This window comes from Myxocyprinus asiaticus, chromosome 9 (assembly GCF_019703515.2).
Source record: "Myxocyprinus asiaticus isolate MX2 ecotype Aquarium Trade chromosome 9, UBuf_Myxa_2, whole genome shotgun sequence".
NCBI lineage: Eukaryota > Metazoa > Chordata > Actinopteri > Cypriniformes > Catostomidae > Myxocyprinus > Myxocyprinus asiaticus.
In genome coordinates, this window is record NC_059352.1 from 11,255,763 (window position 1) to 11,283,130 (window position 27,368).

General features: G+C 36.2%; 1 protein-coding gene across 1 annotated transcript in view; it reads right to left on the reverse strand.

Annotated features, from left to right (window-relative positions):
* Positions 1-27,368, reverse strand: part of LOC127445670 (contactin-4-like) — a 270,651-nt gene that overhangs the window by 203,093 nt on the left and 40,190 nt on the right. Inside the window, exon 2 of the mRNA XM_051705901.1 lies at positions 25,916-26,051. Coding sequence (XP_051561861.1) covers positions 25,916-25,970 — 55 coding nt within the window. The 5' untranslated portion in view covers positions 25,971-26,051. The remainder of the gene's footprint in view (positions 1-25,915; positions 26,052-27,368) is intronic.

Genomic DNA, 27,368 nt, shown 5'->3' on the forward strand with positions numbered 1-27,368 from the left:
AAAAAAAAATAACACGTTATAAAATAAAGGCATTAATCATGCCGTGGGACTATATAAGGAATTTCCTACAATCTGAGCAATTAAAGCTTGAAGTACCACTTTCACGATTTTGCAAGTCCCAGTTAGCAGGGGACTCCAGCTGGACCGGCAATGCACAGCTGTAAAAGCAACAAACCACACTTATTCACAGAAAACAGCATAAAATGCAGCTGGAAGGAGCACATCTCCTAATGCAGGGGTCTTGAGACATGTTTTTCTATGTTTAAAACTGTTTAACTTGACACAGCGTCCTAAAAAAATTTTTTTTTTTAAATGCTCCAAAAGCATCTGTAGACCTGTCCTTAAAAAAAGCCCTTATTATTTGTCTATATCTAAAAGATTTACGAATTCATCTACAAAATGGATTTCTGTGGACTGTAGGCCAATGATAGACTTATGTTCAGTGATATGGAAATAAACAATCTATTGCCATCTAAAGCCACTTTTTGTATTGCCTAATCATTGCTCTTCTGTCAGGGTTGTATGTGTTTTGTTCCATACCATGTTTGTTCCTGTCATGTGATCTTGTCATGTGGTCCCCTGGTCATGTGATTTCATGTATCCCTCCATGTTCATATGTCTTGTTTTCATTGGTTTATTGTCTAGTTACCTTGTTATCAGTTCTGTCTTGTCATTGGTTAACTTGTTTGTCTTGTTACCCTTGTCTGTGTATTTAAGCCTCATGTTTGCCATTGTCCATTGTCAGGTATTGTTTGTTTGTGTATGTTGGGTCAAGTCAAGTCATGTTTATGCCAAGTTTATAGTCCAGTTTAGTTCATGTTTATGTTTTGTAGTCACGTTTTTGGTTTTCACACTTCATGTAAATAAACTGCACCTGGGTTCTTCACTTCATCGTCTTTGTCTGCCTGTTATTGCCAGCATTGTTACAGAATACCTGACTGCAAAATTAACCCAGCAGTTCAGCTTCTTCGTTTACGTCAGGGGAATCGTCCCCTGGAGGAATATGTAGAGGACTTCTGCACTCTGGCCTGCAGGGTCAACTTTAATGAGATTGCCCTCAAGGATTGTTTCCGTTTTGGGCTGAATGAGCCGGTCTCCTCTCTGATGCCTTACGGTTGGAGTGCCTACAGCCTGACTCAGTATATCGACCATGCCCTACTAATATGTGGTTCTTCGTTCACTGTGGGGGAGGTGGATGCCAAGCCAGAGTTCCACGTCATGGCTGCCAAGCCAGAGTCCCACGTCATGGCCACCAAGCCAGAGTTCCTCGTCATGGTTGCTGAGCTAACGCCATCTTTTGCCCCGGAGCCTCTGTCTGCTCCATGCCATGTCACAGCCGCGCCTAAGTCTGCTCCATGCCATGTCACAGCCGCGCCTCAGTCTGCTCCATGCCATGTCACAGCCAAGCTTCAGTCTGCTCCATGCAATGTCTCAGGCTCACCTCTGGTCAACGAGCCAAGCCCAAACCTGCCATGGTCAACGAGCCAATGCCCACGTCTGCCACAGTCAACGAGCCAGCGTTGCAAGCCTCGTCCGTCCCAGAGCCAGTGTTGCAAGCCTCGTCCGTTCCAGAGCCATCTCTCACTGGGCAATTTGAGTTGGAATTGGTTCCCGCCCTTGAGCCCACCCTGAGTTCTCCTGATCAGCCGGTTCCCCCCAAGCCACTGGCTCGATCATTGCCCTCTGAGATATCCCAGACAAGGAGAACTTTTGAACCTCTGAGTCCGCCTAGACCCTCCGAGCCCTGGACTCCGCCTTGGCCTGTCGATCCCTCGACATCACCTCGGCTCTACGTTCCCTTGGCTCCACCGCGGTCCTTCAGCCTGTCGGCTTTACCGGGGTCCCTCCTCCCTCCAGCTCCTCCTTAGTCTGTCGGTCACCTGATTCTGCGTTGGCTCTCCGATCCTCTGGCTACGCCTCGTCTCTCCGATCCTTGAGCTCCACTGGGGACCTCCATCCCTACGGCTCCACCTTGGTCCTCAGCCCCACTGGCTCCGCCTCAGTCTTCCAATCCCCCAGCTCTGCCTTGCTCCTCCGAACCTCCGGTGCCGCCTTGGTCCTCCCTGCCTCTGGCTCCACCCTGGCCATACGAGTCTTAGGCTACTCTCCGGGTATCCAGTTCTCCATGGTTTCGCCCCTCGAGCCTCTCACAGCTCCACTTTTCATGGCTCCGCCCCTCGAGCCTCATGGCTCCACCCCCCACAGTCTCCGCCCTGGCCTCATGCTCCACACCATGTTTTCACCAGACCATGCCCCACACCTTGTTTCACCATGTTTCCATGTCCTGACACATAACCACGTCAAGTCACCACACCCCCCCCCCAGCTCCCGCTTGACCTTTGTGTTTTTGTTTTGGGGTGTCGGGAGCCGCCCCTAGAGGGGAGGATATGTCAGGGTTGTATGTGTTTTGTTCCATGCCATGCTTGTTCCTGTCATGTGATCTTGTCATGTGGTCCCCTGGTCATGTGATTTCATGTTTCCCTCCATGTTCATGTATCTTGTTATCATTGGTTTATTGTCTAGTTACCTTGTTATCAGCTCTGTCTTGGCATTGGTTAACTTTTTTGTCTTGTTACCCTTGTCTATGTATTTAAGCCTCATGTTTGCCATTGTCCATTGTCAGGTATTGTTTGTTTGTGTATGTTGGGTCAAGTCAAGTCAAGTCATGTTTATGCCAAGTTTATAGTCTAGTTTAGTTCATGATTATGTTTTGAAGTCACATTTTTGGTTTTCAAGCTTCATGTAAATAAACTGCACCTGGGTTCTTCACTTCATCGTCATCGTCTGCCTGTCATTGCCAGCATCATTACATCTACTCATCTGCAACAGTAATGTAATGCATTTTATTAATACTATATATATTATATTTATAAATATTTAAATATTATAATATATAAATATTTAAATATATAGTATTATATATATATATATATATATATATATATATATATATATATATATATACTGTATATATACACTGCCATTCAAAAGTTTGGGGTCACTTGACTGAAATGTTTCTCATGATCTTAAAAACCTTTTGATCTGAAGACGTATGCTTAAATGTTTGAAATTAGTTTTGTAGACAAAAATATAATTGTGCCAACATATTAATTTATTTAATTACAAAAATAAAATTGTATTTAAAAAAAAAAGTTTTTGAAATGGATGAACTGGACTGAATAATAAAGAAAATCAGCCAATAAGTGCCCAGCATAGATGGGAACTCCTTCAATACTGTTTAAAAAGCATCCCAGGTGATACCTCAAGAAGTTGGTTGAGAAAGCGTGGCTACTTTCAAGATGCTAAAATATAACATAGTTTTAATTTATTTTGGATTTTTTTTTTTTTTTTTTTTTTTTTTGTCACAACAGAATTCCAACAGTTCCATTTCTGTTTTTCCAATGACTATACTATTATTCAAAAATGTAAAAAAAAAAAAAAAAAAAAAAAATAAAAATAAAAATACAAATAATATATATATATATATATATATATATATATATATATATATATATATATATATATATATATATATATAATAAAGAATGAGTAAGTGACCCCAAACTTTTGAATGGCAGTGTATATAGTAATTTATACAACGATTCAATAAATTCATAATTTATTTAATCTGCATATCTTGTAATTCATCGATAAAAAATTTTAATAGATTAACAGCCCTAATATATTTATTACATATATTGTATTTATAATTATATAAATATAATTATTTATAATTATTTACTCATTAAATATTTATGTCTTTCTCTGCAATTATTGACATATGTAATTAATTTTATTAAATATTCAGCATATCATGCAATTAATTTGATTAATGATTTTCCCTAATAGATTTTATTGTTGTACTCATGTCCACGACCCAGACTTTCAATCTTAAGGCCCAGGTATACTTCAATTTGCGCGTTCCTTTCCGTCTCGTGCACAGTTGTGTGCGCACAGCTTTGAAAGTATACCTCACATGGATGAGCGCGAATGGACACGTTCGACACGTGCGCAGTACAATTGCTTTGATATACACTACCAGACATTAGAGGGCAGCACCGAGTCATAACATTTACAGGACATCTGCTCTGAAGGATAAAGAAGAAGAAAAACTGAGGATCCGCCATTAGAGGAAGCAAGAACAACAACAAAACGATGGAGAAGGATATGTTCTTCGACTACTGCTTGACAGTGTAGCCCAACTGTGCGTTTTGCCACCTAGTGGACTCTTCTATCTCAACAGTCAACCTTGCACATGTGCATTTGTCCGTGCACAGTTAGGGGCCTATTATTATTAACATTATATATATATACATATATATATATATATATATATATATATATATATATATATATATATATATAAATTATGATAATCTAAAACACAGAGTGAAATAAACATAAAACATTTGAATATTTATTCTACAAAAATGATTTTACTTAAATTATAACAGCTCCATCATTCCAACACGACAAAATTTTGCCCCTACTAAACCTTTTTTTTTTTTTTTTTTTCAAAAGTTAGTGTCCTTGTTTACCAAGGAGACAGTATCAGTGAAGCGCATGCTTGAGATGAAATATGAGATGTGATGCATGAAAAAAAAGGTAAATATTACTTCTGAACAGTATATGTTTATTGTTGGATATTTCCAATCAAGCTTTAATTTTTTTGCATGAAAATATTATTTATTTGTGACTATTTAGGATAAATGAAATGCTAGCTATGAATTTAAACTCAGCAAAACAAAGTAGTCAAGAGCCATTTTATTCAAGTGGACTGGTATTAAGACACCATCCCGTCCAAGACTATTTTCCACAGAGTCATGTTCTTGAAAAAAATCACAGACCCTGGCGTATCTCACTAAAATATTATTACTTGGGTTCTGGTCTCCTTCAAAGACCAGATGGAAAGATTGAGTCCACAGACATGGACGAGGATCAGTACTGGATGGACTTATGGAGGAGTACGCAAAGCTGCGCTATAACCAGCCACTAAAAAAAAAACAACCTTTTTGCACTTTAATCTGTTTTGAATGCTATTCTGATGCTAGTGAAACTTTGTAATATGGCACTTTTCGTACCACTGTCTCCTTAAGATGATTCGCTTATGTGTTCCTCTTTTGTAAATTGCTTTGGATAAAAGCGTCTGCCAAATGAATAAATGTAAATGTATCAGGACACTTCCACTGTTGGCCTGGCAACTGGACTTGTTTAAAAAGATGTTTATATTTTGTAGTTACAGTATGTATGCACACTTGTATATTTGTATAGTCTAACTTGATATAATGGATAAAACAATAACTATAGACTGTAACAAGTAAGTTATGAAAGATATTTCAGAATTAAACACAAAATATAAGTTATACATTTATATAAAAAAAAAAGTTTATATCAACAATCTGTTTTATAAAAACCTTTGTTCATAGAGTGTTGTTAAAATTACATGATTTTTTAAAAGTCTAACAGTCTAAAAGTATATTTTTTGTTTCAGGATTCATGCAAAATTAGCTTATTTTTAATTAATTAGTGTCTAATTTACATATTAACACATAGTGGGGCAACTTGTATTACAAAAAAATAAATAAATAAATAAATAAATTCATAGGAATATCTTTTTCTTTTCTTTTTTTACCATATCCACCTGTACTGTCTCCTTGTCATCTAGGGTGACCATACGTTCTCTTTTTCCTGGACATGTCCTCTTTTTAGGACCTTAAAAAAGAATCCGGCTGGGATTTCTAAATTTGCGAAAATGTCTGGGATTCTGCTTTAGTTGCATTATGATGTGCATCTGGTCTAATACTTCATTGTGTGTGCGTGCATATTTGCATTGCTTTAACCCCTCTTTGTAAGTCCCGCCTTCTTGCACACCAATTGGTCGATTATAAGAGGCTTGCAGCAACTATTGGCCAAATTCCTGCCTGTCAATCTCTCTGCGAACGCACGAAGCGCTGTTGTGTTCGGCATCAAACAGTTGCATGACAGTAGCAGCAAATGACAGCTGAGTGGAAACAATGCCCAAACGAAAGTGCAAATTTACAGAAGATTTGCACAAAAAATTCCCATGCTTTCGTCCATGTCGAGATCCGTGGGAAGCAGAATGTATGGCATGTAAAGCTGGCACTTATGTGTCAGTTGCTAATAAAGGTACAAGTGATTTAGAAGCACACATTAGCTCTGCGAAGCATAAAGGGTCAGCAAAAGGTGAAAGTTCATCAGGTAAATTAAAGGACTACTTTTTGCGACCAGGTAAAATTGTTATCACATTGCTTCATTTTCCATGGCCATTCAAAATAATAGTAATAGTAAATGATGGTACACTCATGGCATCATATATTTTATTTTAGTACATGGACATTCAAAAGTATCCTGGAAATGTTTATTTATTTATATATATTTATGTTATGCTAATAGAGTGTCTTTTTCACTGTATTAAAGTTTGCATTCATAGTAACACTGTTTTGAACCCTATTATACACCCTACCGTCATCATTCTGTGGTACTTTACACATATGAGACTATGATTTACGAAGGCATTTCAGGCACGCTAACTGCATTGCTGGATCAATGCTGAGCACGAAGACCTGCGATTGGTTGGGGCACTTGACACGCTCCGTTCTTTGATCAATCCCCCTAAAAATTCATGAGCGAAAATTCCAACATGTATTGAAGGCTTTCATAAATCTGCCCTGGAGAGTATTAGTTCCACTGTGTGGTTAAATCATGACCTGTCAATAATTTAGCTAAAATAATTCACTTCTCAAGTGCTTTTGACAGCCAAAATACATAACAAACTATGCATGATAATGGGAAAAATCAGTGGCGGCAGCTGCTAAGACTAGTTTGCTTGTGATTAATGAGGTATTAATTGATCTTAACACTGTGCTACTCTTCCTAATGATGGGATTATAGTCTCAGCTACAGATTTTGTTATTAATAAGGCGAGATGTAGACTAGGTAGGCTAAAACAATGGTGGATTCAGGACTAGGGCCAATTAATTAGCTAATTGGCTAATTGGTGTTTGCTCATGAATATCTCTCAATTTTAAACTCAGGATAATAAAGCGATAAGCCACAAAACACTAACAAATAAGTACCATGGTATTGGCATGGTAATAAATATATATTACATATATATCAAATGTAATCATTCAGTACCACAGTATGTATCAAAATACCATGGTAATACCATGTTTTTTTTTAACATGATACCACAATAATGCCAAATTTTTAACATTTGCCAAACCATAGCATTCTTCTAAGTACCTCGGAGTACCATGTAAATAGCATGGTATAAATATATGGTATTCATTCAGTAACACAGTATTCTATATATCAATGTACCATGGTATCACCATGTTTTGAGGACATGATACCATGGTAATTCCATGTTATTTGATAAATACCATGTTAAATAGATTGTATTTTTTTAAGTACCTTGGAGTGCCATGTAAATAGCATGGTATAAAAATATGGTAATAATTTAGTACCATGTTAAATATCAAAGTACCATGGTATTACCACATTCTTTTAACGATACCACGGTAATACCATAGTATTCTTTTAAGTATTTTAGTTTAACTTGAAAATAGCATAGTTTATGAATATGGTAATTATTTAGTGTATATATCTAAGCACCCTGACATGACCATTTGATACCATCAATAACCTAGTTTCCGTCCACTTTTCGCATAATTTTGTTATTGACAAACTGAAAATGTGTAAAAAAAAATAAGTTTGTGAAATTTGCCATCTTCTGCCTGTTTCCATTCAAATGGCCATTTAAATGGTGTGCGTGATGACGTCATGCTTATAAAAACACTTTGTCACATAAGTTTTGGTTTATCGTGAAAAAAATCTGCCCTTAAGCCGTTTCCATACAGAAATGTGTGTATATTGCTAATTGTGTACCTTTCGCCTCCCAGATGTCCCTAATTTTTTTTCCTCCTAAGTTTTGGTAAAATGGGGAGCATATTGAGACAATTCATTGCAATTAGCCAGCTTACTGTCATTTTAATTTCACCAATAAATGCAGTCAGAATAGGAGGAATTGCAATCAAAAGGGAGCAGTTGCCCTTCTGATAGAACTGTAATATTGGTCCTGATGTTGCGCCTATCGCAGGTTGCCACCGGTTCAGACATGAAAGTGATTCGTCATGGCCCTGTTCAATTTTAGCGATAATTTGCATTTCCATCAACTTTATTTTGATGCGCTAAAACTTTTTTCCTTTGATGGAAACATAGTTATTGTACCACTGCACCACGGTTCTTTTTGTAATGGGAAGCCATTACCTATAAATATGGTAAAATCACTATATAGCACAGCCTCAGGTGGATTACAGATTTCATAAAGTGCAACAGCAATATGATAAAAGACACCATTGTTTAATAAATGATTAAATTAATTATTCATAATAATGAAAATAAACAATTATTCCACTAGCTAGGCAACACTTCATTCGTTTTAAATGGGTGAATTACAGATGCATTGGAGCATTAATATAGAATGAATATAGAATTCAACTGATGTGCTGTGATGCGTTTATTGGCTATTTGACAACAGCTTCAAACTTGGCTCATCCAATCAGATTTCAGAGCTGTAACTATCAATTTTATAATCTTAAAAACACTTAATTGAAAACTGCAAATGGAAGTGATTTGCTGAAGACTATTATTTCAAACCTGGTCTCGGTTATGAATGGCTGACAAAAGTGACATTCCCTTTTCACCTTTTCATTGTGCTGCCACTAAATGACAAGTGGCAGACATTTAAAGAATTTCACACATTCAAGCTTATTACATAATACATGAATGGGAAACTTTTATATTCAACTGATGGCAGTGTCTGTCACCATGACAACATACAATACCTTCAATTTTAATACAGTCTGCGCATGAAGGTGACCTCATATAACCCTGTCTCGGAATCACGCTTGGCAAAGGACCAAAATCAATCAGTAAGCACCAAATCAAAAACTTCAGTTAAATTTCTCTCTCTCTCGTACTCTCTCTCATCTGGATTTGCAGGTTAAAGTGTTATCAATAAAGATGAAAGGCATTATGTGAGGAAAAATGTGCTTTCTCAAGGTGAGATCATGGAAAATAAGAGCACTTGCGTTTGGTCTCTCATATTGAAGAAAAAATGTGAGCTTACTGTAGTTACCTAAGCGATATAGCTAAAGATATTGAAGAAAATGTAATGTTTTATTAAAAGCCTATGCATTACAAAGCATTGCTGGGTGTTTTTATTTTTTTTTACATTGGGCCCTTTTGACCTTAAACAAAAAAAAAAAAAACTTTTTGTAAAAGGCATTTGAAATATACAAATAATTAATGATGGAAAAAAAGTCAGTTTTAATGTGACCTTCTTACTACAAAAAGAAAAAAATTCTAACTGAACCTGTTAGCTTTAATAAAAATCAACCCCTGGGACCCATAATAGAAGAAACACCCTGCTACTGATTTCAGTATGTCTTTCAAAGGAAAGCCAATAAAGATTACATGTTTTACTTACATGCTTTAGTCTAAATCCCATACTGAATAAACTGAACACAAACCACAATCTCTGTGACCAGGTAACAGTAAGTGAATTTAAAGATTTCACCGCAATCCACCATGTGAATAGAGAATAAATCACAAACAGACACTCATGGAGGCAAAACCTACTTTGGAAAATCCAAAATCTATTGCATTAATTTCCACACACCATAAGCCATGGGCAGAGCAGCTTTTCCTGGTCAGCTCTTACTGATACAGGCAGATAAGTCTGTTTAGAACTGGGACTCAAAGCCAATTGTATGGTTGTTCTCCCTTGGTTTTGGGCTGGTTAAATGTAGAGATACTGTCTCCTCTCTTTCTGAAAGGCGGCGGGATATCAGTAAATCCAACTGTAGCAGACGACACACGGCGTGCCCCGGTGAACTTTCAAGAAAATGTATTCCTCCATGCTTGATGGGGTCCACAACACATCTTATCATGCATTTGTGGGAAGGGGGTGAATGAGAGCTATATAAATTGGTTCAAGGTCAGGAAATGAAGAAAACGTCATATTTTTCACGCTCTATAGGAGCCATTAGAGTGAATGGGGTTCTGTGCAATGGGGCTTGTCCGGCACCAAAGGAGAATATCCATCTTTGGTTGATATATGATAATGTAAAGAGAAAGATTTAGATATGAGTACTTCATCCAAAGATGGATATGACAGATTAAATATTGAGATGTGGGAATGGTGCATATAATGAAGAAATCAGGAGTGTTTTATGCTGCGTTGTGCAGGTGCCTATTCAAATTTCATTCACATTTCAAAGCAGACTTAAATATCTGATTTCACTTGTGATCAGACTCAGATGGGATCCTTTCAAGTGTCTTTGTCTTTAACCCGTGCCCGCCGAGAAGAAAACGGCACTGTACATTTTGCACTGTACATTTTATTGTTATCTGTAAAAACATCAGACTGATCAAACAGCCATGTGTCATATGTTGTTGCAAAGCTCACAAAGAGCAGAATACAACCAGCCTATTTTTTTTACTCAAAAAATTATAGTGAGTAATAGCTAAGTACATTTCTTTGACATACATGTTACATGTAAACAGTTCTTGCTTATAAGCCGTGTTTTCACCTATAACTTCACGAACAATACATAGAACATAAAATGTCACATACCATTACTTAGAGGAGGGGATTCCCGTTAAAACGAGCCAACACACAACATAATCGGATGCATAGATCATTAGATAATCCACACAAAGCACAATGTGCACACAGCACAATGTGCTATCTGGCTAAAAATGTGTTAGCTTTCCTGGATCAGACGTCTTTATCAGAAATGATGAAGAACATTGTCCATTCAAAAAAATTATTGCGAGTAATAGCTAAGTACATTTCTTTGACATACATCTTACATGTAAACAGGTGTTACTTATAAGCCATGTTTTCATCCTATAACTTCACGAAAAATAAATAGAACATAAAATATCACATACCATTACTTAGAGGAGGGGATTCCCGTTAAAACGAGCCCACATACAACATAATCGGATACATAGATCATTAGATAATCCACACAAATAACAATGTGCACACAGCACAAGTACTATCTGGCAAAAAATATGTTAGCTTTCCCGGATCGGACATCTTTATCGGAAATGATGAAGAACATTGTCCACCGCCTTGGAATGCTTAAGCAATCGTATTAGGATTCAGATCGATGCAACAAGAGGTGAAAGTCATTCAAATATGGGTAGAGTGGATCATTCACTCTAATTACATATGGCCACCAGGAGATTGCGCCAAGTATATGACACAGACTTAATGATGGCTCAAATGACACAGAATGGAACTGAATGAGATCTCATAACTCATACCAGTATGTTTTGGAGAGAGAGCATACCTTTAGTCATTTTTGTATTTGCATATGTAATTAGTTGCACAATTATGTTTTATTTGTTTGGAGAGGCTTTTGGACACTTGGAGACATTTTTGGACACTAGAATAAATGATTTTTTTTTTATGTTTTAACTTTTGATTGCTTTGTCGTATCAACACTTAGTTACACGTGACATGTTTGGGAACAAATCAAAAGCAGTTTTTTGGAGCTACCTTATTTACACCATTAGATATATAATGTCAAATCAGAAAAATAAAAAAAAAGTGATTTTTTTTGTTGTTGTAATTTTTCAGCTGATTCTTAGGCTGAAAGTCTAATAATTTATCATAATCTATATCATTAAAAATATTGAAAAGTGGGGGGCCTGGGTAGCTCAGCGAGTAAAGATGCTGACTACCACCCCTGGAGTCATGAGTTAGAATCCAGGGCATGCTGAGTGACTCCAGCCAGGTCTCCTAAGCAACCAAATTGGCCTGGTTGCTAGGGAGGGTAGAGTCACATGGGGTAACCTCCTCATGGCCGCTATAATGTGGTTCTCACTCTCGGTGGGGCGCGTGGTGAGTTGTGCGTGGATGCCGCACAGAATAGCATGGGCCTCCACACGCGCTATGTCTCTGCGGTAACACGCTCAACAAGCCATGTGATAAGATGCACGGATTGAATGTCTCAGACGCGGAGGCAACTGAGATTCATCCTCCGCCACCTAGATTGAGGTGAGTCACTACGCCACCACAAGGACCTAGAGCGCATTGGGAATTGGGCATTCCAAATTGGGGAGAAAAGGGGAAAAAAAATATTGAAAAGTTTTATTTTAAATTATACCAAACAATTGACCCTCTTTTTTTTTTTTTTTTTTTTTTTTGTAGAGTTATAAGGCTTTAATTTTGGGCATGCCACTGAAACAGGAAATCTTTAAAAAACACTTTCAGAGTTTAAAGGGTTAAGGAATTGTTCACCCACAAATGAAAATTGTCATAATTTATGGATTAAACTTCCATTTTACAAATGTAAGTGGATTGCATGCTATGAAATTAAAGTTTTTTTTTTTTTTATTATTAAGTAAAGTGAACAAGCAGCAAAAATCCTTTTTTCGGATGTACACTCTCTTTTTCCACAGTTGTCTTCTCCCTCAGTAAATTGGCCTACTCCATTGGCCCTTTCAATACATGTTTCTAAGGGTAAGCCTGGAATACCAGAAAGAGCAAATGTGCTTTCTTCCAAGTGAATGACAGAGTACTCCTCTTTGCCCCCTCTTTTCCTCTCAACCCCTTTTGCGAGCAACACATGCCTGAGGCAAATTCTATTGGCCCTCCCACGAGACTGACAAACAAGTCCGGAGTAAGCGACCCTCTGATCTTCATGAAAGCAGCATCTCCATGCCAGATGCCCAAAAAACAGCAACAAATGCTTAAAGCAAATCAGCAAGCAAAACCACATACTGTAGACCCCAAACCTGTATATCTTGGCTGATAGAACAGGCATCTGTGTGTAAATATAGACACTTGCCTTCAGAATATGAAAAAGGAAAGTTTCAGAGGCATCAAAATAAATGAAAGCAAATATAAAGACATGAGCCTGGGATTTTGGATGAGTGACAAGCATATTTTCATGTTTGATGAGTTCAATTTGTTTCAGGGGTGACAAGGGATTTGCATGGGGCCAAATGTTTGGATTTATTTGCATAGAATTCCCATGCCACTGTGACACCTTTGATTTTGCTTAACCTCTCTTTTATTCTCACTCCCTACATCCCTCTCTGTAGGGCTGGGCAGTAAAGGGTGAATACGGGTAAAGTGGAACACATTCTAAAATTTGTCACTAAAATAGTCTTTAAAATATCATCCAAAAGGCTATATCAAAGTCATCCTGTACTAGTTAAGGATGAACTTAAAGCTTTTTTTTAGTCATGGAAGAACATACACATGATAGATTTCAAAGCTTAAAGGGATAAGTTAACCCCAAAAAGATAATTCTGTCATAATTGAATCACCCTCATTTGTTCCAATTCAAACGGATGCCAGGATTATTATTAATTCATGAATAATCATTTGGTTTGCATCCATCAAGTTCCATTAAAACAAGAAAAAAAATCTAATGAAATGAAGTACCTTACATTTAATTGATTATCTAATGGATTATCTAAATTTAGTCATTATTATGTAATATATAAACATTTTAGGGATTTCCATCCAAAAGGAATTATATCATGAAATACCCTGTAACCGTGATACATGATTTCTCATACAGTGATCTAAGACTTTGGTCATACCGCTCAGCGCTACCTCTTTTCTCTCTCTATCTGGTCATTTCAGTGAATAGATGAACCTTTTGTGTAGCCCACCTCAACTCACCACCCCATCCCTCCCCCCCACTTAAAATAAGTAGCCTAATAACTAAATCAATGACTTACATTAAAGAAACGTAAGACCTCTAACTAAACAGGCCTGATTTCAGGTGCAGTTGACAAAAGCAAGGCACCTCAAATACTTTCACATCAAAAAGACACAGGATTTATTCATTCTCATGCAACACTCAGTGTCTATCCTTTAGAGATCAATAAAGCTTATCATGTGCACTCATACCACTAATCTGGGCATGGCCAATCAAATCTTAAATGCATGAAAATTTGAAGTGTCACACTTATGTTATTAGGGCCCAGGCACTGAAAGTGTGGAGACCCTATTGTTTTTCTAAGGATTATTATTATTATAAAGGCCCAAGCACTGAAAATGCAGAGTGGCTCTGTAGTGCCACCTAGAAGATGGGCATGTTCGGGAGGCTCTGTAGCACATCCCTTTTGAGCTACCGTCACCAAATTTGTACATATATAGATCTCATCAAGTCGGACAACTTTTGCCCTGACAGTCATAAGCTTTGCCCAACAGGAAGTCAGCCATTTTGGATTGTTTGAAAAATGCATGCCTGTAATTTGAAATACTCCTCCTAGGGATTTCATGTTACAGGTACCAAATGTGGGCAACATCATGCCAAGACATTGACAATGCTAAATTGCGAATGCATTTTTTGATATATCGAACGGTGTTGCCATGGTGACGCGATATTGTAACGTCAAAAAATGGGAAAAAGGAAGTGTCTCATATCTTCTGTGTGCATCGTGTGATTTACATCAAAATTGAGCCAAATGTTTGGCCTTGTGGGCTGATCACATTGATGTGGCTATTGTGAGTCACGTTCGTAGCACCTCCAACTGGCAGAAGGAAGTGTGGCACATTTAACAGACTTTGAAATATCCCTCTTATGTTTACCTGAATTGCTTAAAAAAAAAACTGAATAATGTTAAGACAGTGCAGATTTAAAATTCTGGAGATATTCTTGATATCTTACATAGTGTTGCAATGGCAATGCATTAAATGTCATTATTCCTTGTTATGTATATTCACATGTTTTTAAGGTACTTGGCGTGTTTGAATTTTCATGATATTTTGCACACACATTAGAGTTGTTGGCCATTTGGTCTTAGCAAAATATAACACATGGGCGTGGCTGGGGAGCTCTGTAGCACCACCTTTTGACAAAAGTGGTGGGGTAAGTTTCTTCTATGGTCACCAAACTTGCTACATATATTGTTCTCATCAAGCCGGACAACTTTCAAATTACAGTCATTGGCTCCGCCCAACAGGAAGTCTCCCATTTTGGATTGAATGTTCATTTTTTGAAAACTGCAGGCCCTGAACTTTTTAATACTCCTCCTATGGGAATCATGTGACTGTCACCAAATTTAGGCAACATTATGACAAGACACTGAAGATGCTAAATTGCAAACAAATTTTTGATATGTCGAACATTGTTGCCATGGCGACGCAATAAATTAAGGGCAAAAATGTGAAACAGGAAGTTCCTTATATCTTCTCTGTGCATTGTATGATTTTGATGAAAATTCAGCTGTATGTTTGGTAATGGGGGATAATCACATGTATGCAGCTATTATGGGTCACGACCATAGTGCCACCAACTGGCAGCAGAAAGTAAGGCAATTTTATCTGACTTTGAAATAGCCCTCTTGTGTTTATGTGAATTGTTTCAAAATTCTTTAGAATAATGTCAAGACACTGCTGGTATAAAATTGTAACGGGATATTTGATATCTTAAATACTGTTGCCATGGCAGTTTATTGTGCAAGTGGAAGCAGTTTTTAAAGTGAAATAAAAAAGCTATAGAAGTTTAAGTTTATTGTAATGAAAATGTACTGCACAAACTTTTAATTTTTTATGTAAATAAAATATAATGAAAACATCAACCGAAATGTAAAAATACTAGAAAATAAAAGCCATATGTCTAACCTAGTTCTGACTGAACTTCCTGTTGCTGAAATTTTCAGCAAAAAAAAAATAATCTGAGGGAATCTCATCGCTTTCCTTCATGTCTGACAGCGGCAAAATAAATGCTTGAAAAGCCTGAAGCAGTTGCAAAATATCCAAATGCACAGCTGCCATTTGTATCATCTCCAAAGTAACAGTGTAAGCGTCTCCTCCACGTTAAGCGTCCCTAACATTCAAAAATACCTAACATTCAAAAATTTAAAATGTTTTAAAATCCCCATTAGTTGTGCAATAAAATTTGATTAAAATTTGAAGTGCTGTTAATACTGTAGGCTACGAATCTGAAAATTGCAATATATGCTGAACACTTGTATGCTGAAAGTAAATGTTCATAAATGTTTTTACTGATACAAAAAGGTCAATTATTTAGATATATGCAATATACAGTATATGACAGTATGACAAAAATGGCAATTTTCATATTTGTAATTTTTTTTTTAAACACTTGTGAAATTTTAATGTGTACATAAATGCTCAAATATATGAACTCTAACTGTATTTGTTCGTATATGGCCATATACAAGATTTGAATATCAGACAATGTAATTGATGTTGATGTTGTTATGATGAACATACCAGTGTAGGTCGTTTTACACATGTGGTCCAGCTTAAAGATTCACCTATTTATACCAGTATCTGATATGGGCCACCTTTAAAAGCTCATTGAAAACCTCACAAACAAACCTACAAACAAATTAATTAATTATTTACATAACAAAAATTGGGAAATGTGGTCAAAGTATATTGTGTTCTATGCGTAGGCAAATTGTATTATATAATAAGAATGCCCTGGTCTGTGATATTAATGTCATAAACACATAGGTCTGAAAAATTTGTGTTAAGAATAAAAAATGAACCCCAAATCCTAATCAAACATGAAAACTAAACACGTCACGGTAACACAAATATGCACACAGCCTGATATGCATACACATTAACACGAAACACGTGCAAAAACAATTACGATTCAGATTACCAATTAATATTCATAAGGAGACAGGCAAATACAGTATGTGTTGTGAAATATGTTAACATATGATACACCTGCGTTCTGTTCAGTTGGTTGTGCTTTGTCTATCTTTTAGCTCAATATCATGTTAGGTCTGAACAGCCGCTGAGGATTCTAACGGACAAAATCAACTAATCATTGCCATTTCTCATAATCTTGTGCTAAATGCTGGTTGCATCAAAAGTATGCCAATCATGTGTTCGGACACAGTTAACTCTAAAGCAACTGAAGCATAAACCTGAAATATACACTACCGGTCAAAAGTTTTGAAACACTTGACTGAAATGTTTCTCATGATCTTAAAAAATCTTTTGATCTGACAGCGTATGCTTAAATGTTTGAAATTAGTTTTGTAGACAAAAATATAATTGTGCCACCATATTAATTATTTCATTATAAAACTAAAATTTAATAAAAAAAAATAAAACAAATAAGTTTTTGAAATGGATGACTTGGACCAAATAATAAAGAAAAGCAGCCAATAAGTGCCCAACATAGATGGGAACTCCTTCAGTACTGTTTAAAAAGCATCCCAGGGTGATACCTCAAGAAGTTGGTTAAGAAAATGTCAAGAGTACATGTCTGCAAATTCTAGGTAAAGGGTGACTGCTTTGAAGATGCTAAAATATAACACCGTTTTGATTTATTTTGAATTTTGTTTAGTCACAACATAATTCTCATAGTTCATTTATGTTATTCCATAGTTTTGATGACTTTACAATTATTCTAAAGTGTGAAAAAAAAATTATAATAAAGAATGAGTAAGTGTTTCAAAACTTTTGACCGGTAGTGTATATAGTCATAAATCACCAATATTGCTATAAATTAAGTTTAAAACTTAACTGGAATTTTATGATGTGTATTTGAAGAAAAAGCATATTGTTAAAGAATAAATCAAGCAGATAGGAGGCTTTAACTTTGACGCCTTAAAGCTGAAACATGCTCTACACAAGTACGTGAATGCAGATGTGATCGCTTGGCCATCGCATTGCCAAGGCATGGTCCGGTTGAACGTGCTTAACCTGTGTTCTTTGTTACCATGGCAGGAACAAACCTAAATGACATCCTCTTTTTTTGCTATTAGAAAGACAAACACAGGAAATATGCATGCTGTACAATCTTACATGAACAACTTACAAAAAAAAAATTGCACAATGTGATTGCATGTTTTTTTCAATATGGAGAGTCGTGGAGGCGAGTCATTTGTTCTTCTATTAGCATTTGGATGTGTTATGCCAGTGGTAGGTCAGCCAGACAGTGCTTCTATGAAAATAACACCTCACGATTTTTTTTTTTGGGGGGGGGGGCTGAAAATGCTGTTTGCAGAATCCTCACTGGGCCTCGCCTTTACAAGCCATGAATAACTTGGTCACCAAATGACGTGTTTCAGGGTCCCGCTCACTACCTTTTCACCTGTGAGTGGTGTACATAAACCAGACAGCGAATGACAAGCATTAGATGAAGCCTGCATCTGAACTTATTGCTATATCTGACTGATCTACCCCAAAATTACCCCTAAATCAAGAAGACATCCTTGTAGTATTTTTATGATTTTTTTACAATTCAAGCGAACGGTACATGACAACACACCCTCCACAGCCTACACGGATTTTACGAGAACCACAGTTTGGTTGATATTCTGGGTTATTTTCAACCTAATGTTTATACACCGCATGTGAGGCATGCTGTCCATTAGCACAGACAATAATGTCGACTCGTCCTTCAGTGTGTGTAAATGAATGGAAAACGTATTTACAGTAATACACTTATAAAGGAAGCTTAGCAGGCAAGCGGGCCAGAGGATATAAAAGCAGAAATATGAAGCACGTAAACTGGTTTACAACCTCCTTTTGAGGTGGGACTACTTATGTAGGTGAATAAACATCTAGTTATCCTTTTGGTTAAAGGAATAGCTCACCCTAAAATTAAAATTCTTTCATCATTTACACACCTTTGCAAACCTGAACAATTTTCTTTCTACTATGAAACAGGAAAGCACATATTTTGCATTATATCTAAGCTACATAAAAAGCACCATAAAGTACACCAAACAACTTCTGCACTATTTCCAAACTTGTCTGAAGCCATACGAAAGCTTTGTCTGAGTTCCAGTTTAGCTCTCAAATCTCACTTTTGCACATATTTAATATAGTCAGAGCTTGTTTCAATTCATTATCATTGTACAGAAAAGAGTGGCTTAGACATTCTGCAAAATATATTTGTTTGTGTTCCACAGAAGTAAGAACATTATACAGGTTTGTAACAATATGAGGGTAAATAGTGACAGAAGTTTCATTTTTGGGTGAATTATTACTTTATGTATTTAAGATTTAAAATTTAGTACTGAGTACTAAAGATTTTATCACTTCTTCAGAATATTGTGTTTGTAATTCTTTCTGAAGGACTTTGAAGCGGAACAGGTGTTCTGTGTTATTTGGAATGGAATCCTTTTCATTCACCAAGAATCCTGCTTTCCATTAGCAGCTGATGTTAAAGAGCACTTCACTGAATGGAAGAAATGTGTTATCAAAAGCAAACAAGGTGGACAAATTAAACAACTCAGTCGACGAGGGAAAATGTCAAGTGGTCTGTTTGTAAGGCTCACTAAAGTCACTGAAGACAAGAAAAAAACATCTCAAGCCTGTTAAAGGGGTCATATCACAAATATCATACATTAATATGTTAATAAATGTATTATGATAGGGAAGTCATAATTTAATTTTTTCATGACCATTTTCCACCCTTTTTCTAAACCTTAGAATTAAGTGTAATTGATAAATAAGATTGTCCGATGTGATAAAAATGAGAAATCTTTTTAAAAACTCGTTTAAATCACGTGTCAAGTTTGCAAAAATGTAATAGTTGTCTCCATGTTGGTTAAACAACTTTTTAGAAAAACATGTATAACATTTTCTACAAAACAATTATTTAATGACTTCAAAAATGTCAAGTGGTGTAACCATCAAGTTACTTGCATCTTGAATACAAATGAGTGTACACAAATTAATAATTCACTTCGTAAACATTTTTAAACATGTTTAAAATGGCTATACCGACATGTTTGTTACACCACCTGAATTGGATACGGTGGACAAAAGTTTTCAAATATTAATAATATTTAAAAAAATAATTGTTTCACTGCTTATTTTATTCCCAGAAATAATAATATCAGATTATTCCAAACTACCTATGCCAACATTTTTTTATTTTTTTTTTTATTTCAGCTGTTAATTAGAATAATATTTTTTGTTTTGTTTGTTTTTTAATGTCTTGGACGGTGACACCACTTAGACATTTTTTACCTTAATCTCCAGAAAAAAAAAAAATCAAAATTACTTTAAACTCAGAAAGTGAAAACGTTCATCATAATAGAGGTGCAGTCAAGAAATTGTTTTGTGTGAATTGCATTTTTAATGAATATTTTAAATAACTTTATATATCTGGGAAAAAAATGAGTATCACATCATTGACCCTTAAAAAGATATTTTATTTGTGGGCATTTAAAAAACACCCTCTTCGCATATGAAATGAGAAACAGTGCTTTACAGTTCTCAAGCACGGGATGCAGGTTTGCTGTCATGTAAAATATAGCTTTTAACTTCCCCACACTTAAAAAAAATTTGCTGCAAAACCTGCAATACATTGACTGAAATACACCACACAAATTGTTGCTATAAGACTGAAATGATTAGGGACCTTGTTAAAAATCTTCAGTCACTCTCTCCTATGTTGGGCAAAATAAAATGCAGAGATGCAGGTGCTACACACAGTCAGATCATACAGTTCTTATATAACCTAACCGTGACTAGGCGGGCCAAGTTTCTGAACACAGAAAAGCAGTCATTCCCTGCATTCCAAACGGGATAAATCAGCCTCCGAAGGGCACTTCGGGGGGAGAACAATCATGGCTGCCATGTTAAAAGGTCGTTCCAAACTGAAGTCCTCATAAATAGCTGTTTCAAAGGGCATTCGAAACTAATGTTTCAGCAGGGTTCAGCTGATGGACAATTCACTGCTCTGGTGTCATGTCAGAGAATGCAGAGACAGGAACCAGGCGCAGAGTTGAAGAAATAAAAGGGAATTTTTTAAATACAAAAAAGGGAAAAAACTCAACCAAAACTCCCACAAGGGGGAAAACAAACATAAACAACCCCATAGGGGAAAACAAACAATCCAGGGCTGGGGCAGAGGGAAACAGGGAACCAGGACCAACTGGACTGGACAGGAATGGGATGAGGAACAAACAGGACTGACTGACTACACAAGACCGACTGGATCACACAAGACACACAAGACTGGAAACAAGACGAACTGGCACCGGAGAAAAAACACGAGGAGACTATAATAGTGTTAATAGGTGACAGGTGAGGCAAATTAACTAATGATAAGCAAACAAGGAGGCGAGTATGACGAAAGACAGAGAGACACACGGAGATACAGAAACAAAACAAAGCCACTTGCTCTCACAAGACAACAAAACACCCAAATGGCATGAGCGCACATCGCCAAGACAATGAGGCAATATATGCCCATGCCAACTGACAAACAAGATGAGAAAATGTGTAGCAACGGTAAACAAAACGATGCCACGTATTCTCACACTAAACGAAATCTGAGCGTACATCGCGAGGCAAACGCCACACAATGCACGCAACAGATGACAAAAACAAGACAGGACACCTGTGCAAGAGTTCGGCCACAAACACACCCGACACCTTAGACCAAAGTGACTGAACCTCAGCACAACACGAAGACAGCTCGCGACCCGGGCGCATAACACAAGTGTGACGCGAGGCGCACCCGTGTTCGCGAGACAGACAAACTATTGATGCGAGTGCATGCTGCCAAGATGACATAAGCGCGATGCACCCACATCAATAATAGACTGAAATGGAGCATGAGTGTCTGGATCCTGACACAGACCGAAACCGAACCAGACAGGAAGTCAGGATCCAGACACCGTGCTTCTGACATGAAACAAAAAGAGTGCACGGCAGGGAATACAACCGAAACCTCGCACTCACACAAAGACAGACAATGAAACACAAGACAGACATGGGACAATGATGCCACTGACAGAGTAACAGGACCATGACAGTCTCACCCAAAACCGATTAGATCACTTCAGACATGGATAAAATCACTGGATTACTTTTATGCTGCATTTATGTGATTTTTGGAGCTTCATAGTTTTGGTTAACATACACTTGCATTGTATGGATCTACATTGCTGAGATATTCTTTTAAAAATCTTCGTTTGTGTTTTGTAAAATAAAGAAAGGCATGAGGGCGAGTAAATGATGAGAGAATTGTCAATTTTGGGTGAACTATTCCTTTAATATCTATCAAAAAATTCTAAAAATTAGTAAGTTTTCATAGTACATTGAACTCATTTCTCTCAAAAGATTAAGAAACATTTGATTCTGTATCATATGATCCTTTGAAGATAAATTTACCAGTTCAAATCATGTCAAGGCTGTCTCCAATTTCCTTTACTTGCATCATTTCTGTTTTTATTTACCTCGATGGAATGCTACACTGTGACTTTGTGTCTTTTTAGATGCTGTCTCAGATGACTAAATCAGTTGGCTCTGAATAGAGGAATCATTTGAGAGTTCCTTTATGAAAGTATGTTGACGAAAAATTCTATAAAACAAGCAGCTAGCCAAAGAGGCGGCGAGAACAGGGAAAGCAGACAGGGAATTAGAATGCAGAGTGTCCTCTCGTGAAGTATGTGCGATGCTAAGGTAATCACATGCTAACTGGGTGGGCGATCAGGGTGGAGTGACGTGTGTGTGTGTGTGTGTGTGTGTGTGTGTGTGTGTGTGTGTGTGTGTAGCAGACAGCTCACCCTGTCACCACACACTGCTGTATGAGAACAAAGAAAGATGCCTAGCGGGAGATGGAGATCATTGCGGTCCCCTCTCAGCATTCTGAGCAGTCACCCTGCCAAGCCGTGACTTTTTAGGGGCAAACCTTCCTCATCTCTGCTGTTCGGCAGGTTGCACGACCTTTCTTGTCAGTTTTACGTTAAGAAGTACAACACTAAAACAACCCATGCCACCCACCTCATTATGAAAATAAAAGGGAAGAACAAAGACCCATCAGTGCAAGAAAGCCAAGTACCACCAAACACAGAGTCCTTTCTGATCTAATATATAAAAGCAAATCGTCTGGTTGCAGATAATATAAATAAACAGATTAAAAGAGAACACCAGGGGAGTTCATATCTTTAAATACAGTTAGGCAAGATACAACACAAACATACAGTATATTATAGATGTCTGTAGTTCAGAGAACTTTAATAAGATTTCTGTCATGACAACTCTCTGAAAGATTTAGCATATTAATGTGGGTTAAACATAGATTCAATACCCATGTAGCAAATCTAGACAAATGAAGCTGGGGTGGAGGTGGTTTCAGAGAAAACTCTCATAGCACACTACATTGAAACAGGCTTACTTGTAACCTGGGAAAATGTAAATGTTAGGCAAAGAAAGAGTACGCAAGTTGACTGGCTAAACCATTACACCATGTGAGCCGATTGGTTGACTTACCACATGTAAGTGAGCTGATTGGCTAACAGATAACAATCTTGCACCATTCAGAGTTTCATGCCTGAACTAAGTGATATATCCTGCTCATTTCTGCAGCTAAAAAGTTACTTGCAACTGCATTTTTAGTGTTGTCATACACATGTATATATAACAACCCCCATGGGGGCTTATTAACAAAACAATGAGGCATTTAAGCACAGTGGAGAATAAAGCATCTATCCTCACAATTAATATTCTGATGATAGAAACATCTTTTTTTTTGCTTGGAAAACAGATTGTTGGTTCATTGTTGGTTTTGTTCATGCCCCAAAATAGTACACATTCCCATGTAAGGTTTGCCTGTCGCATTTGAATTACCAATGCCAAAGGTCAAAGAAATTACAAAGAGCAATATATTGACAACTTTTTTGCATCTTTGTATTTTAAAGATCCAAGTACTTCTCAATGAGAAACTGGCTAGATGTTCTAATACAGTACAACAAGCTATTGTCACAAACAAATACTGTGAAATAAACTGGTCTGAATACGTTTAGAAAATTACATTAAATAAAGACAAGCATATAAATCAAACAGTTAACTGTAATTAACTGTGGCTTACACTATTTGTGTGTATGAAAAGCTCAAACAGAATATACAATATAAACCAGAATATGGCTCTGTGTGGGCCCTAAGTAATTGGGAAATTATTATAAATGACCCAGAATGCAATTACACAGATTATACAATATCAAAGCTAAAAATTCTGGTGTGCTTTATCTTACTTAATATCTTAAGCATTAAAATTTTGGTTGCACTAGATTGTGTTTCTAAAACATTGTATTTTGCAACGATGTCCCAGCAGTACATTTTAAATACGTGTAATGTGTTGGTAAATGCGTGTAGGCATTCATAAAATGCATTGTATCAAACGCATATAATTTTGAAACACGTTTTTTTTTTTAAGCTATACAGAATAGAAATAATAAAATGAGCTCTTTGAACTGAATCAAACATATCAAAGGGATAGTTATGTGTTCTGAAAGTATATTTGAATAAAATGAAAAATGAGAGAGACAATGGAGATGAGGCAGGATATTGGCAAATGTTTTGTGATATGATCAATCACAACACATGGCACAGTTAAGGGCCAATTCATCACTATTACAATCACAATGCCAAATGAGCCACAAAACCAATTTCACATGAAAACTTTGCCAGACAAGGGGCTGTTTACACCAAACACACTTTTGCACCCCTCCGCGCTGTTTTTCAATCGATTTCTTTGAAAACATGCACAAGACAGATATCTTTGACATGTATTTTAGATGGCAAGTCAAGTTAAAAAAGAATTTCAGCTCGAGACACTTGCGTTCTGTACTATTCCTTGTGCTGCGTCCAGTTTTTTTTTAGCGTGAAGTTTGCACTGCATTCATATAGTTCATTCAACTTCATTTTATTCTCACCAAGTACAGAAAATTATCTGCATGGCGTCCTCTCACACAGCACTAACTAATTAAATACTTCAAAGACAGTAAATTGTGTTAATTTCATGTAGACAGTGTTTTAAGTGTTTGAAATGAAACCATATAATCAGATTATGATTGATGTGAAAAAAACCCTCAGGTAAAAAAAAAATTGTTAGTAATATAATAAGCAACTTGCTTGTTCCTTAATTAAATATGTTAATTTCTCCTCACTGTACATTTATTAATGACAAAGGCTTTAGAGCCATATGGAGGAAGTGCTTATTTTTCTCTTTTAAGACAGTGGGAAGTAGCATTAACTTGAATGCAGTAGCACGCAACATGAACTTTATAGGTTTACAACTGGTATGGAATGACAAGAAAGTCATTAAGGGACTTTAAAGGGATAGCACAATCGTTTGCTCACTCTCATGTCGTTCCAAGTCCGTATGAATTTCTTTCAGTTTTAAAGAATATTTACGCTGCTCTATTACATGCAATACTATCTATCTATCTATCTATCTATCTATCTATCTATCTATTGCCAAGATGAGGTGCACAAAGTATATTATATACACTTACAGCAGATCTGACTATCATGCTTAAGCTCATTGCATTTCAAAAAGTAACAGTCAGTAATTGCCTTTTTGTAACAAGTAATTTTCAATTGGAAATATAGAGCACCTCTGGGTCAACTGTGTTCCCATGAATTACAATTCACACCGCTATAAAATAAATCAGTCTGCCAAAGAATAAAGTTTTCATTTTTTTTTTTTCTCCCTCTACTTGATTAAATCTCACAATCTTAGCTATCAGGATATTTAAATTAATATGTTTTATATTAGTATTCTATCTCGCCAACCAATCACCTAATTTAAATTCAAAACTATTAGGCAAATATTTGACAGACCTTCCTCTCGGCTTTTCCTGCATGCTGGATCATATTTACTTTCACAGTTAACCAAATCGTACAACCCTTTTATTCTTAACTTAATGGGGTTTTTAATGATTAATATGTGCCACTGACGAATGTATTCAAATTAGTTGCAATGTCATGCCATTTTTAAAAAAAAATTTTTTTTTACAGTTCCCTGCCCTACATACACAGGAATATGGGACCAGACTTCACAAAGAGAAGTTGTCATGCATGCATTAAAAGTTCCTAATAAGATACGTTTACCTGCAAGAATCCCCATGAATGACTGCAGCAGCAGTAGTTTCCATAGCAACTTCATCTTCAGTTTGGTACGATCAAAGTCAGCTCACATCCAATCAGAAATGTATGGAATCCTCTCTGTGGTTTGTAGTTCTTCACTCTGCAAGGAACACAAAAAATTAGGTGTACAGTTTCATTCAAACAACCGCCACTACAGTTGAATATGGTTTGGCATATTTAAAGGTGACTTTGTTTCTGTTAAAATACTTTCAAGATGACACAAAGACAAAAGTTACTGAGTGCACTTTTAAGCACATGTCCACAATAATATGTTTAAGTTTAGAACCTCTGCTTTCAGTTTCCTAATGTCATGGTTTTCCAAAGTATGCGGTTATGGAGAGCATTTTCAGTGGAGGAAAATGTCGTTCCAGTACGGATGAGAGGTGTAAACAAATCTATGTGTTTTCAAACAAAAACAGATTAGTGCGGATGTGGTCTTAAACTTTGATTCGAATCTAACCAGAATTTAAAAATTTGAATCCGACCTGTGTCAACTAAGCTCTAACTATGCTTTTGTTCAAGTCTACATGAAACAACATTCGCAACCCATTTTACTTCCACACTGTGAAAAAATAAATAAATAAATAAATAATAAAAAAAATAAATAAATAAAAAAAAAATATATATATATATATATATATATATATATATATATATATATATATATATATATATATATATATATCTGGAACTGAATGGATTGTGAAAAGTAGTGTCTCTATTAGGGCTGTCAATCTATTATTGTAATCGAATTAATTATATGACATGCAGATTAATAAATAAAATTAATTGAATTAATCGCATACATACTTGTTTGCTGAGAAAGGCCACCAAATAAAGATAATTCATATAAATAATGCATAATAATTCAAATATTTACAAATATAATATGTAGGGCCTATAATAAATATATAATATGGATTGAAAATCAGTTTGAAATAAATTGCATTATTGTGGCAAATGAATAAAGCATTGATTAGGCAATGCAAAAAGTGGCTTTAGAACTTAATATACTGTTTGTTTTATTCTGATATCATTGAACAAGCCAATAGTTGACAGAAATCTGTTTTGCACTGAGTTTGTCAATGTGTCCACCTCTACAACCATCTCACGTACATAATGAACATTGGAAGATCTCTCTGCCCACTAGTCTCTATATGTCAGATGGTTGAAAGATAGGGGTTGAAAAATAAGGTTGATTTTGTATTTTTTTTTTCAATAGAGAATTGTTACAGTGTAAATTCGATTAGACTTAAATCCAATGAATCATTTGCGATAAGAACAGGAATATGTATTAAGAAAGTAAATAGGGTCAATTTTGATTTCATGCTGACTTAAAAGGCAAAAAGACAACAACAACAAAAAAGGGCTGTCAATCAATTAAAAATGTTGATCGAATTAATTAAATGGTATGCCG